Source organism: Eleginops maclovinus, chromosome 12 (assembly GCF_036324505.1).
Source record: "Eleginops maclovinus isolate JMC-PN-2008 ecotype Puerto Natales chromosome 12, JC_Emac_rtc_rv5, whole genome shotgun sequence".
NCBI lineage: Eukaryota > Metazoa > Chordata > Actinopteri > Perciformes > Eleginopidae > Eleginops > Eleginops maclovinus.
This window is the reverse complement of record NC_086360.1, coordinates 13,013,205-13,026,797: the sequence shown is the minus strand read 5'-3', so window position 1 is coordinate 13,026,797 and position 13,593 is coordinate 13,013,205. Positions and strand designations below refer to the sequence as shown.

Below are 13,593 nucleotides of genomic sequence, written 5' to 3'. Positions count from 1 at the left end.
GGAAGTTAAGTTAAACTACATTCAAGTTGATCAACACAGGATATTGATATAATGAAATGCTGCACCTACAGTAGTGATAAAGTACTGTATTAAATACAAATTGACAATTTAAGGTTATAGTAATGATAAAATAAGGCAAACTCAAAGGTTGGGTTTCGACAGTTTATTATGTTGAAAAAGAAGAGAAAAATAAAGTCATGCACAGAATAAAATTAAGATCAATAGACATGATAAATCATTTAAAAAGGTTTTGCATACAGATAAGAAAAGAGAAAATAAATTCAACATATATATCCATATTTCTTTTACATAGAATAACTGTAATATAATAATATTCTTTGCAATGATTTTAAATATTTATGACTTTCAATACTGTAGCAGACCTGTTCCAATTTGGTATTGGAAATAGTTTCATGCCCTTTCCTCTATTGGTTGATTTCTCTGGTCTGGCAAGACCAAACCAAAACGCCTTTACCAAAACTTCAATACCTGTGGCCACATGTTCTCTTCTAAGTAAACACTTGAGTCAGTGAAATAATTTCAGTTACCAACTGACACAGATCTGTACTGTAGCAGCTGATCTTTAAGGGCCAACCTCCAGCGAGGCAGAAGGAATGTACCACAAATAAATAAATACTTCATTTTTCCTTCCAACAGAAAAAAAGACACAAAACATTTTTTTCTTTAACAGGAAAAACAAAAAGAGAACACACAAACAAGGAGTGTCAAATAACACAGTACCTTCAAAATGGAAAGTTTTGATAAAAGTTAGCAATTTGAGGTTTTGGTAAACAGATTGCATCACGGTAAACCTTGGCTGACATCTGCAGCTTCAGGAACGCGCAGTCACTATTTGAAGGAGGGTAAATTTGGCACTTTTATGCTGATGTCACCAATGTTGATGTTTCTGGGCATTTCCGGGAGGTTCATGTTCTTTACAGCTGATACGGCACGAGCAGGTGCTCCTGCAATACCGGCCTATACACATAAAACACACACATGGAGGGTTGAAAAGATAGAAATCAGTACATTTTAACACTTGCTGCACACAACAGCACATTGAACAGTGAACATTGAACATACACACACAGACACACTGTGCTAAACAGAGTACTAAAACAGTCAACCGTGACAAAATGCAAAAGCACTGACGGCTACTAAGACAGACATTATGTGCAAATGTACATTCAGATGCCTTCATAGCTTCATATGCACATGCATTATTTGGTTCTAAAATGATTTGCATCACAACCAGAGCCAATTATGAATCCACTGTGAGGACACACTGTACTAAACCATTCCCTAATTTGGATTTACTGATCATTTCTGGACATTCATCAAATGGACAAAAGGCAGCAGAGCTTGGAAAGTGAACCCACCGGACTCTTGAGGACCGAGAAGGGTACAAAGGCAAGGAGAGAATTGGGTAAAGCAGAAAAAATGGATTTGGATATGAAGACGGAAATGATGTTTGGATAGATAGGTATGTATAGAACATGTATCAACATGATATTAACCATAACAATACTACAGGTGGTGCTCTACTTCCAGTGGGATGAAATATTTTTTGCCAAGACTGTACAACTTTAACTATCTAAATACATTTTTGTGAATAGAGTTGCTAGAATGTTAGTGTTACATTCTGATGACATGAGGAGGTTTTAAGCCTAATAAACTACAATGGGAAATCTATTTTCAGGGACAAAAGAGGGAGCTACACTCTAACACAATGAATCTCAAAGTAAAACTGAGCAATTGGGCAGTTTTAAGCACCAAGATGGTTTAGTTTTTTAGAGCTATTAAAAACATCTGTGGAGGGTGAATGATTTTATATTTTCGTCTCAAGTGTGAGCAGGCATTTGAGAATCACTGCAGTTAGAGATCTCCCATCTGAATCTTTAACAGACGGACCCAAAAATGACCAAATGGCTCAAACCACAGAGAACTGTATGTTCTCAGTACCTCTGTTAGGAACACATCGTAAATCACTTGGTGATATGACACAAAAAGAAAGCATGTCTGGAATTTAGATTTATCCACTTCACTTATTTTCACAAGGTGATTTCAATGGACCGTTTGTCTTATGGGGCATTCCTTCCTCTGCCAAGAATCGAGGAGACTTGTGTGCGAAGGAAAGATGACTGTACCGTTAACCAAGAGGAATGCTGATCCAGCACATAGGTTCAGTATTCAGGAGTCAGACTCCAGATATGTTTTCCTCACACAGAAGCCAAGAAACGTACTGTGCAAGTCCATGATAGTGGGTTGTTAATCAAACGCTGTGTGACTAATTTGTACAGAAATAGTAACACCAGCTGCGAAACACAGGACAATGGCTTGATTCTCTGCTCTATGTATGCCAGAGAGCATTTTTAAAGGCTCAAGCTGCACCCAATCTTCTGTCTGTGAGGAATACTGGAGAAAATAACATGGAAAAATATCAAGTGTAACAAAAAGGGAAATCTAGTTTTTATTGTTGGTTCATGGTAAACTTGTGTCGCTTAGAGGGTGAGACTATATAGGAAAAATTAGATCCGTGGTTAATATTTGTTTTTATGCCAAGAGAATTAGTAATTTAATACCCTCTATTGTTTGTAAGGTAAATATGTAGTTACAGGTAGTTATGAATTTGTTATAAAGCTGTGTTAATAAATTCAGAAGATCATTTAAGAAAATGGACTTTCAATGCTGTTTAAGAAACATCTAAAAATACAAAGTGATGTAACCTCTCTAGGATGACAATACGTGTTATTCACAGCCACAAACTGCACCTTCAAAAGTGATATTCCAGAGAGCAGTGCAACTTTAAAAAGTATTCTAAAACAATCTATTGTATATGATTGCATTATATTGTTTTTCAGTATGTAGTCTACCCCTTGTTCATTCACCAGTGGTAACATTTTTGGGTCTGCCATAAAAGATTCCTACTGTATGTTAGTGACGTCAGTTTGCTATAACATGGAGGGCCGTAAGGTGAGACTCAGGGGAACGGGAGAGTAAACTTCAGTTAAGGTTAAAGTACTTTGTTGTAAATTTAGCAGTACCTGTGTCTACCTGTCCTGCCTTGTAGACTGAAAGATAAACGTCTGTAAAGAGAGAGAAGATGGAAAGAACTAGACAGGGTCAGGAAAAAGAGGAATGAGGAATGTTAAAGCAGATTAAAGTAATTACAGTTTATCTCCACAGGAAAAAGTGATAGGACCTATCATAGACCACATCTTTAAAGACAATATTGATCTCAAGCTTTTCCCACAATGAGATATAGAAAAAAAAATATTCATTAAAGACAGTTTAATGAAAAAACCCTAATGCCAAGTAATCAGTCTTAGCCAGTCTGGGGGAGAACAGCTCCTTCTTTGTTCTCCAGACACTGCCCTAAAAATGGACAATGTCATTTTAAATTAAAGCCTGAGCGTGCTCACACTGCGGTCTAGGGTAGGTCCAAGAGGGAGGGACAGAGCAGCTCTGATGATCATAGAACAGTAAAAGACTGCTTACAGAACATCGATCAAAAAGAAGATTCTGTGGTTAGAAGCACACAATGCAGGACAGATTATAAGTCAGAATTCAAATGTTATCGCACGCAATTAATGTCAGTCAGTTAAAATAACCTACAATGTTACCCTTCACTTTGTTGTGTAAACAGGTTGTGTCAGCACAAAATGGTTGCCTTGATGTTTAGACATAATTGCTATGCATTGGAAGAAATTTAAAAACAAGGCCAAATCATTGGTGCAGTTAACTTTTAGGTCTATCAGAGTCTAAGTTCACATTATGCAAAACAGAAATGACTTCATGAAATTGTCTCTGGCTGTCATTCTGATTCAAACAAATGAATGTTTATCTGCTAGCAGAAGCTGTATGGGAAGCAAAGCAATGTCCTTGCAAAGAACGCATATCGAAGCAAGGACACTGACTTACATTGATGTAACAAAACATTGGAAAAGCATTTCCTGCAATAAATACAATCTACAACAATAGGAGAACACTGCCTACAACCAGCTTGTTTCCATGAATAAATGTCAAATGATGTTTTTGACAATCATACAGTTAAGTCTCCGTAATAATGAGAAAGGTGATGGATGTGATTCTGTATTTAATACTGAGGAATACACGAGAGGATATGTTGAGTCTTGACCTGTGCTGAGAGTGGTGAAGCAGCGAGAGGAGAGCCGAAAAAGCAGAAACACTTAAGAATAGGAAGGGAGCATCCACAAGGTCACAGGAGAGAAGCATGCAGGGTGCAGCATACACACATGCCTGCATACTGTATACCATAGCCAGAGAGTAAAGGAGGGAGGGTCACGTCATACATACAGCAGACGGAAATGACTTGGCTTACCTCAGACTTCTCCATCTTGTTCTGGGCGTCCACCTGCATGATGATTTCGTTCATGTTGGTCTCCAGGACCATCCCGCCCATCACCATCTCCGCCAGAATGTTGTGGACCTGAGAAAAAGAATATGTGAACATTTTAATCCCAGAGTCGGGGATTTGATGCTTGTCACAGCACACAATATAAAGTGGTTTGATGTAAGCTGTATTATAAATAGTTAACATCATAAAGACAAATGTCCTACCTTGTCGACATGGAAAATTAAGTCAAGCTCACAGACATTCTCAAAGCATTTGTCCAGCGTTTCCACAAATACCTGGAAATACAAATAATATAATGAAATTGATTGTAACACAAAAATATATCAATAAAGACACTGAAAGCACATTGAAATAGATGTTATTACTGTGCTGTGGTTTCCTGGGCCTTTACCTGGATTAAGTCTAAAATTCCTAGTTCACTCTCTGAGGAGTCCACACAGAAGACAAAGTAGAGCGTAGCGTAGTGTCTGTAGATCAGTTTGTAGTCTGATCCTCCAATCAACCTAAAACACACAGGATAGAGAAGCATCACACCAATACCTGTCCTGAGTGAATTCCCTGATCATCACATCAATACCTGACTAGAGAACATTTACACAAGATATTTGACGGTGTCATAATGTGGTGCAAAAATGTGGTGCAAACATTGGAAGAAAAACAACAGGATGTTTTTAGTCATGAGTCACATATATAAAGATAGGACATATAATATATTAACAAGACAAGATATGAAAGTTAATGCTTATCTAGTCTGTCACTGGGTTTGATAAGACCTCAGTGACTGTGTTAACGCACTAAAAGGGTTTAAGCCACAAATGTTGTATCCCCCCTAATCCTGTTTAAAAACCAGAGGGGAGAGGTGAATAAAGGGATTTTAAGTGTTTGTGATAATACTAATCAGTTCTGTAAATGGTTAACAAACACAAGTTCCTGGTAGTATTTAAAGCAACAGACAGGCTAAATGTGCAATATTTAGCTTGAGCAGTGAAGTTTCCCAAGGTAAAACGACACCTTGCTGATTCCTCCATCATGAATGATAAATCAACTTTAAACAAACACTGTTATTTTTGCTTTTCATCATTCGTAAAGCACTTTGAAATTAATTCCTGCGGTGCTGCATGAGAAAGAATGCATACTTGAGTATTAACTTCCACTCCCAATCAGACAGTCACATGCTTATCTACTGTTACTGTTCTCACACTGCATGCTTACATTCCACCTTCAAGGAAATTACAGACGTTCTCGTCTCTTTTCGAGACCAAGTGGAAGGTTTCCCTGATGATCTGTTGCTCTATGTCTTCATTCTGCAGGAGGAAAGAGAAATCAGAGATTGTTAAATAAAGAAATGGCTGTAAATAATGCGTTGTTTGTGCACTAAATTGCTTCCAGAGTTGGCCGTAAAATAATGGTTCCCTCTCTTTTCTTGAATGAATGTATTTGTTTGAGTGAAAAAACATGATTGTTATACTAACCATCCTCCTGTCAAATCTAAATGTACCCTAGTGCCCACAGGCTATGCATTCACTGATGTCATTGCACAAACTGAACCAAGGCAGGCTCATCTTATTATCTGCTAATGGATTCTGTAAAACCGCAAATATCCTTGGGCATTTTTATGTTTTATATTATATACCTTATTATAAGGTTTAGTTTTCCTGACCTTATAGGGGTCCAAAGTCCCTTGCAACAAAAACCAGATTCAATTTTCATCCAGTTTTTAAGGTTTCTTTTAGTTGATAAAAAGTAAAAAGTAAAATAAACACTCAAGGACCAAAAGAAAGCATGAAAAAAACATGCAAAACACATGGTACTGAGCATATGGGACTATAAAACCTTTAAATCTTAAAGCAAAAGGAGTTGGTGCATGGTTAATCTTGTGGTGTGGAGCTCTAACACCCTTGGTGCTAATGTCCTCTCGGGGTGCAACAGTTCAGTGAGCAGAAGGAGAGGAAAGGCCGTCTACTACGCAGCTGGCTAGAAGACTGTATTGGTCATGTGACTTGTTGCATGGGACAAGCAGGCATACAGTGCTCACAGTAGAACAATGCAGCTGTAAAATAGATGCTTCCGGTGTTAAGCTTCATAAAGGACTATCAACACTTTTCACTGAACCCACACATTTCCTCTAAGTCTTGGCAAGATATTATTAGTAGTGACATCCAACTTCCCTGATGTCATTGTGGGAGAGATTATATTTAATTGATGGGCATACAGGTGGCCTAATTGTTAAGACACATTTACAAGCACAACATCCCCACTTTGTTACATGTTATACCTCTCTTGTTATACCTACAGTTGGGAACCGAAACTCGGTTCCAAATGAGAACCTATAACAAAATGCTGGGTACCGGGTACCCATAAAAAAATATCATTTTGGTTCCGCTTAACGGTTCTTAAACGCGGTAACCCGTTAGTATTACAAAGAAAGGCTACATATATGCACGGACGTAGGCTATCTGACAGGACCTGTATACTTAACGTGACTACTTCATGCATCAATGCAACGTGTGATACCAGCATGCAGCATGGCCCAGTCACAACAACACTATCAAAGATGGAACGCGGTAAGCGCTCCAAAGTGTGGCTTCACTGCGCTAAAAAAGACAACGACAAGGCACAGTGCAATGCCTGTGGGAAGTTAATCAGCTGTTCGTCAGGTTGCACTAGGAATTTGAGCAAACATTTACGACAGCACGACATCGATATCAAAGAATGTACCGTCTCTGATGTCTTGCGGTCTCCGAGCCCGAGTATATGCTATCAACAGCTAGCACTAGTAGCACCCCGCTATGTCCAGTAGAGACAGGTAGAGCTGACCGCGACACACCGTTCTCTTTAGCATTGAAAGGAAAGCTGACCAAAGAAAAAACGGAGGAGTGTCACAGAGCGGTAACGGCATTTGTAGTAAAAGGGCTTCATCCCTTCTCTGTGGTCGAATCTCCGTCATTTCGGTATGCAAGGTTAATTTTAAAAAAATGTTTGTGGGATTGTCGGGTACTTATACAATAACAGATACTCTTATGTTGAATCGTTTTTTGCACAGAAATGACCAAGGCCCTAAATCCGAAGTACACGCCTCCCTCCAGAGATAGCTTAACCAATGAGTTGATTCCTGCCTGGTATGAGGTGGAAAAATCAAACTTTGTATCTGAGCTAAGTGGTGTAAGAAAAGTTGCTTTAACCAGCGACGGCTGGACAAGCATGTTGCAAGACCATTACCTAACAATGACCGCACACTATATAATTGAGGGAAAGATGAGACAAAAAGAAGAAATTGGTGAAATTCTGCAGGAATTTGGCATAATCAATAAAATAGTGGCGGTCACTATTGATAACGCTGCGAACATGGATGTGCCCATAAAAAGGCTACATTTCATAAAACTAGGCTGTTTTGCACACACACTCAATCTTGGGGCACAAAGTGTCTATTCTCTGGCATCAGTGGCAAAATGAACAGCCAAGATCAGGGATGTTGTTGTCTGGATGAAGCATTCATCCATGGGAAAGACTGCTCCGGGAGAAGCAACAAGTCCTAAGTAAGCATCCCTCAGTTTACTTAATTTGACCCTTTTATAGCACAGCTCATTAGTGCATTATGTACATTTTGAAGGTCTTGATTTGTTAACACAACGCAAGTAACATAACATAAATCTTAGTATGTCTTATGTAACTACACCATATAAAAACTGGATCTTCTTATATAGATAAGACAAGATAACTTTATTGTCTACAAACCAATATATATAATGTATATTTGACAAGGCTCAAAAACAAACAATGCACATTTAAAATGCATTTAAACACACACCACACACACACACACACACACACACACACACACACACACACACACACACACACACACACACACACACACACACACACACACACACACACACACACACACACACACACACACACACACACACACACACACACACACACACACAGACACACACACACACACACTAGGACTAAAACTGTTAAAACTAAAATAAAAAACAATCTCATTTCTAAATCTGGTGGTCTTGTTTGTGTTATAGATCTGCCTCAACACTCCCTAATTTTTGATGTGAGAACTCGTTGGAATTCCCTCTACTCGATGTTGGAATGATTCCTTGAGCAATATCCTGCAATTCAAGCAGCCAGCTTGGATCAGCGTCAGAGAAAGCCAATGGAGAGCGACCCACTTGCTCGACTGACAGATGACGATATCAGAAAGGCAGAGGAATTCATCCATCTGATGAGTGTTATAACATCCACACTCTGTGTTTCTTCTGAAAAGAGCCCCACTTGCGGTCAGATCCTTCCAATTCTCCAAAAGCTTGAGAAGCATTTCACTTTTGATAAGGGAGACACAGTGTTTGCGTCCAACCTTAAGCAGGCTGTCTGGGTAAACCTTTCCAAGCGGTACCAGACTGATGGCATCAGAAACGTTCTTGAAGAGGCCACTGCATTAGACCCTCGTTTCAAACACCATGTGGACGACAGCACTGTCTGGGACCGGGTCAAGGAGAAGATGATGGCAGGAAAGCTGACTGAGTCTGAACAGCCAACAGAACAGGGCCGTGGTGAAGATGGTGTAATAATGCAGTCAGAGGAGGAGAAAAGACAACAAAGAGAGAATGATGAGGAAGAAGAAGGAGAGGAGAGTGAGGAAGAGGAGGAGCAGCCACCTCCCTGCAAGAGGGCTATAATGTCACCCCTTGAGGAGCTTTTTGCCGCTGAAGACAGCCTGAAGATAAAAATCTAATCAAACCGCACCATGTCCATCCAGCACCAGACTGACAGAGAGCTGAAGATGTATCAAGAGATGCCACCAACCATGACATCTGATGACCCTGCTGCCTGGTGGTGGAACAAAAGAACTACATATCCTTTGCTATCAGAGGTGGCCTTTCCGTATTTTTTGCGTGCAGGCTTCCTCAACCCCTAGTGAGAGAGTTTTATCCACTGCTGGAGACACTATTTGCCCAGAAAGATCACGCATACTACCAGAAAAGGCTGATATGCTGACTTTTCTTAACAAGAACTGTTGGGTTGCATACATTTTTAACATACCCTCTGTTTTAATGACTTTGTTTATTTGGTTGCAGGCAGCTAGGTGCTGTGCACTGAATGCACTTTAGTTCTAGCATTTGGCCCCTATTGCTGCTCGGACAGACTTTTATTTTTCTTGTATGTGACTTGTATGATTTATGTCAGTAGGTTTCCTAGAAACATGCAACATGCAGCTCAAAACATTATTATCCATAAATGGTTCAACCGCTACTGCTTTCCATTGTGTTGTCCACATTTGTATTATATGCATTTAGTAAATACTATTCAGTTTGTGAAATGTTCAGTTCACGCTTAAAAGAATAAAGATATTTTGGTTATCTAAACATTTGACCTCTTTTTTTACCACTTTGGAATCGAAACGGGGGAACGATAAGAACCGGATTCGATAAGCAGAATCGGAATCGGAATTGATAAATTTCAAACGATACCCAACCCTAGTTATACCCCTAAAATCTTTACTGTAAACTGTCCCTTAAACTTTATAACACACTATGATGTAGTAGTAAGCTGATGTATGGTATTGGTAGGTGTTTATGAATATAAAGTACATGTTAGCTATTATAACTTCTCCTATTAAGATGCATTTTATATTATAACAACTGTGGTATAGATATTTACAACTACATCATCACTGGATTTTAAATCACCTCCTCAATGATACTATGTAATGTTATATAGTGTTTATGAACACTCAATAGTAGGATTAAACCCTGTGGTTTCCACAAAGATGTGGAGCGCTAATATTGTCACACTCAGTATGTGTTAAATGTCTTTATATTACCCACTATAGCCCATACAATACTGCCAGCTAATGAATTACCATAACTTATTAAAACTGCATGTGTGATGTATACCCTGCTGGCCAGTAATCTGACACGTCACCATTTAATAACACAGATGGCGTCTACGTGGCCTTCTTTTAATTAAATACAACGTATTCTCCTGAAGTACGAATACATAAATCTGCTTCTAAATAAATAGATGGATGGACATCCTTAATGAAGCAATGGTGTTTTTGCTTTGTGTTTTCCAGTGATAGTTTTCAGAGCTGTAGACCAACATGTGCGTAGGGCTGAATCCCAAGGGTAAACAATGAGAACAAAAGACTGTGGGAGTCTTTTGTTCTCTATAAAATCTAAGGAAAGGTTTCCTAGAGCCAAAGGTGACATATTTTGATGTCTTGTTTGGCCAACCTGCTGTCCAAAGCCTAGATCGGAAACCATTTCTCAATTATTGATTAGCTGTTTGAGTGATTGAAGTAAGCAGCAATTCCAAAAACTTGATGGCTCCAGCCTCTGATATTGCTGCTTTTTTTCTCTTAGCTATGTTATGTTTGTGGTTTGTAAAGATTGTCAGAGTTTTATTGACATGTCAGAAAAAAAGTAAAAGTAAAAGCATTAAGACAAATTTAAAGAACAAAATATAAAATGTACTTTAGCAGATTTTTTCTGAATAATATATATAATTTGAATGGACTATAATTGAGCATAAGTCATCCTTTTGATGTTGCAGCTGGTACAGGTTTGGTGCAATCTGAAAAACTCTTTATACTGCTGGGTAGCTTATGATATAACATCATAATGTATGTGTGGATTTTTTTTTTATTTCTCATCTATATTTGCAAAATAACCAGTGAGTTATATTATAAGATAAATGTAATAATAGATAAGAAAAACATCAATATTGGTCTCTTAATATAGTGGAGAAGATGTCAAAAATAAGGAGATGGATGTACTTCAAAATTGAAGTAAAGTACAAGTACAACAGGTAAATGTTCTAAGTTTGTGAGACCTCAATCCTCACATTTTATAAGTGGGTGCCTGCAGACATTTAGCATTTTTGCTTGAAAAGTGACTCAAAAAATATAGCTGCCAAGTCATTGAGTGTCTTGATCTAAGTTGCTTTGCTATTGCTTCACCTATATAAAAGAAGGGGCATGTAGCCAACCTTAAGATAAAAATCCAATTATGAAAACAAGCCAACACAGCTAGACAACAAAGCATATTACATAAGCTGTTGGTTGCTACCTGCATGGTTTCCTGTCAAAGCTGGCAGGTAAATGTCACATTATATTACAGATCGAGTGAGTGGATAAAGCTATTTGAACCAGTGACAGGCTGCAGCAGTGAGCACGGGACACTCACAAGGGCGTTATTAAAGTCATGTGACACAAACAGAGCGAACTAAATTCAATGTGTGCATCCCCAACAACGGGGTTTAACATGAGAAGTGGGTACAATCCAGTTTATACAGGCTCGGCAGGAACGTGATAGCCTCGCTTCGGCTTGAACACGTTTAATTATTCATATTTTTTTTAAAGGACAGCATGATTCAGACATGTTTAAGGATCGGGTCATTTTGAAACAACAGCATATCAAGGGCCGGGGTTGTAAAGTAGGCTACACACACCTTGCCATTCAAACAGTTAGCAAAAATGTATCATGAATGCATCTTAAAGATATAGCTACACCTGCCTTGGTTTACATTGAGAGAACATTAAACAAAGTCATTTAAAAGCCGCAGTTTTAATTTTATAATTCACTTCCGCCCACCACAACCTATTACAAACCATACGATATGTCAATAAATCACATGTTACTCACATAATGCTCGTAGAATTTAGAAAGCCTCGGTTTCCCATGGTTGTTGAATATTAAAATGGCTTTAATCATGGTTGAAGCTGAGCTAAGGGAGGTGGGGAACAGAAAGGGTCAGTCTGGGAAAGACTGTTGTTAGTCTGTTTACTCCCGCCGTGAACCCAGGTCCGAATGGGATTCAGGGCTAAATCCCGTCTCGATTTAAGGTTAATACGGGATAGAATTTTGAGCTACACGCTGCTACTCCTCCATCGTCTCTTTACGGAAATATTCCACGTCAATGGACCAGTCATGCCCTCCTCCTGCTACAGCGGCCGAAAAGGCTCAAATCTCTGCCGAACCGCGCTTCACACCGCAGGAGCAAATTAGTTTGTTTTTTATTTCTAAGAGTCATACTCACATCATCCACAGGGTGGCATTGTACCAAAACATATTTCGTTCGATGGTGTCTAGATTTCATGTGTTTTGACAAAGATTTAGTGTTTTGTTTTTATTGTGTTCTGTCCTTTTTTTATTGGATCAACTCTTGTTTTAGCTATTCAGTTTAAAGTGGCAACTTGTTTTGACCACAAAATATAACTTATTTTATCAAAATAATAATAATAGTTTTAATAATTCATTTACATATTTTAATGTTGTATATTTTAGCCTTGCTGTTGTGTTATAAGAATATTGTTCTTCCTGCACAAAAGTGTATCATTTGGAAGTTCATCTTTGTATGCTTTCTCTAATATTGTTCATTGTAATGCCAATTGTATTAATCAATCCCTTTTTAATTGCATTTAATGTTCTATTTGTCACAAAGTTAGTTGGTGATAGGTGTTCTTTATTTATTATTAGGGTTTGCCAGTCAATTACAGTTCTGTTATTAGTACCATGAGCAGATAAAAACAAAACAGAGCATTTAGAAAAAAGAAATAGTAACTAAAAATAGAACCTTTGCTTAAATGTTGGGAGCAATTAAAAATCAAGTGTAATATTATTTTTTTTCCTATTAAGAAAAGCCATACGGGTTAAGTTGCATAATCTTGTTTGAAATAATTTTGAAAACCAAATATTTAGATTAAATGTAATTTCCCATTAGGCCAATGTACTTTAATTACTGTCATAAAAGAGCATCAGTTTAATGCCACAGACCACTGGAATACATAAAGTTGGTGGGAGTTTTAGCCACAAGGTGGAGCAACAGTACATTTGGTGTTGGTGATGTGGCAGCTCAGAGAAAAATCTCCTGATGAAACAACATTCTCCATTTTTATTTCACTTGTTAATTTCTCGTAAAAATAAAATGGAAATGTGTGCTGTTCCTACCAAGTAGTGTCATTTTGCATTCCCCAAAATGTCTTTCAAAGTGTCTTAAAGCAAGACATTGTACTCAAAGTTGAAACTAAGCTGAGTGATATTTGATATGTTGTCCAGCCACTGCTCCAAAGCATGCAATAACGAACACTTTGTACACTTAATCTGTAACACATTTGATCCACAATAACATAACTACTGCACACGAGCTTCAACTGATGTTGTTTTTTTTTTCAGTGAGACTTTATAAAAATATGA

General features: G+C 38.1%; 1 protein-coding gene across 2 annotated transcripts; it reads right to left on the bottom strand.

Annotated features, from left to right (window-relative positions):
• Positions 1-148: 148 nt before the first annotated feature.
• On the bottom strand, positions 149-12,370 carry ap3s1 (adaptor related protein complex 3 subunit sigma 1). 2 transcript variants are annotated; one of them, XM_063897519.1, is made up of 7 exons: positions 12,043-12,370; positions 5,591-5,682; positions 4,770-4,881; positions 4,582-4,653; positions 4,343-4,450; positions 3,045-3,086; positions 149-978 (listed from the first exon to the last, which is right to left on the bottom strand). In XM_063897519.1, the coding sequence occupies exons 1-6, from the start codon at positions 12,109-12,111 to the stop codon at positions 3,051-3,053; spliced, it is 489 nt and encodes a 162-aa protein (XP_063753589.1). In that variant the 5' UTR covers positions 12,112-12,370; the 3' UTR covers positions 149-978; positions 3,045-3,050. The 2 variants fall into 2 exon arrangements, with proteins under 2 accessions (XP_063753589.1, XP_063753588.1); XM_063897518.1 differs by lacking the exon at positions 3,045-3,086 and having other exon boundaries at positions 12,043-12,364.
• Between the last annotated feature and the right edge of the window lie 1,223 nt (positions 12,371-13,593).

What these genes read in the sequence shown, in the direction of transcription:
- ap3s1 (XM_063897518.1), bottom strand. Translation starts at nt 12,111, where the DNA reads ATGATTAAAGCCATTTTAATATTCAACAACCATGGGAAACCGAGGCTT. An exon ending in AATTTCCTTGAAGGTGGAAT is followed by an intron (nt 4,882 to 5,590) that starts GTAAGCATGCAG and finishes TGTGTGTTTTAG; the next exon opens with GTTGATTGGAGGATCAGACT. An exon ending in ACAAGATGGAGAAGTCTGAG is followed by an intron (nt 979 to 4,342) that starts GTAAGCCAAGTC and finishes TTATGTGTATAG; the next exon opens with GCCGGTATTGCAGGAGCACC.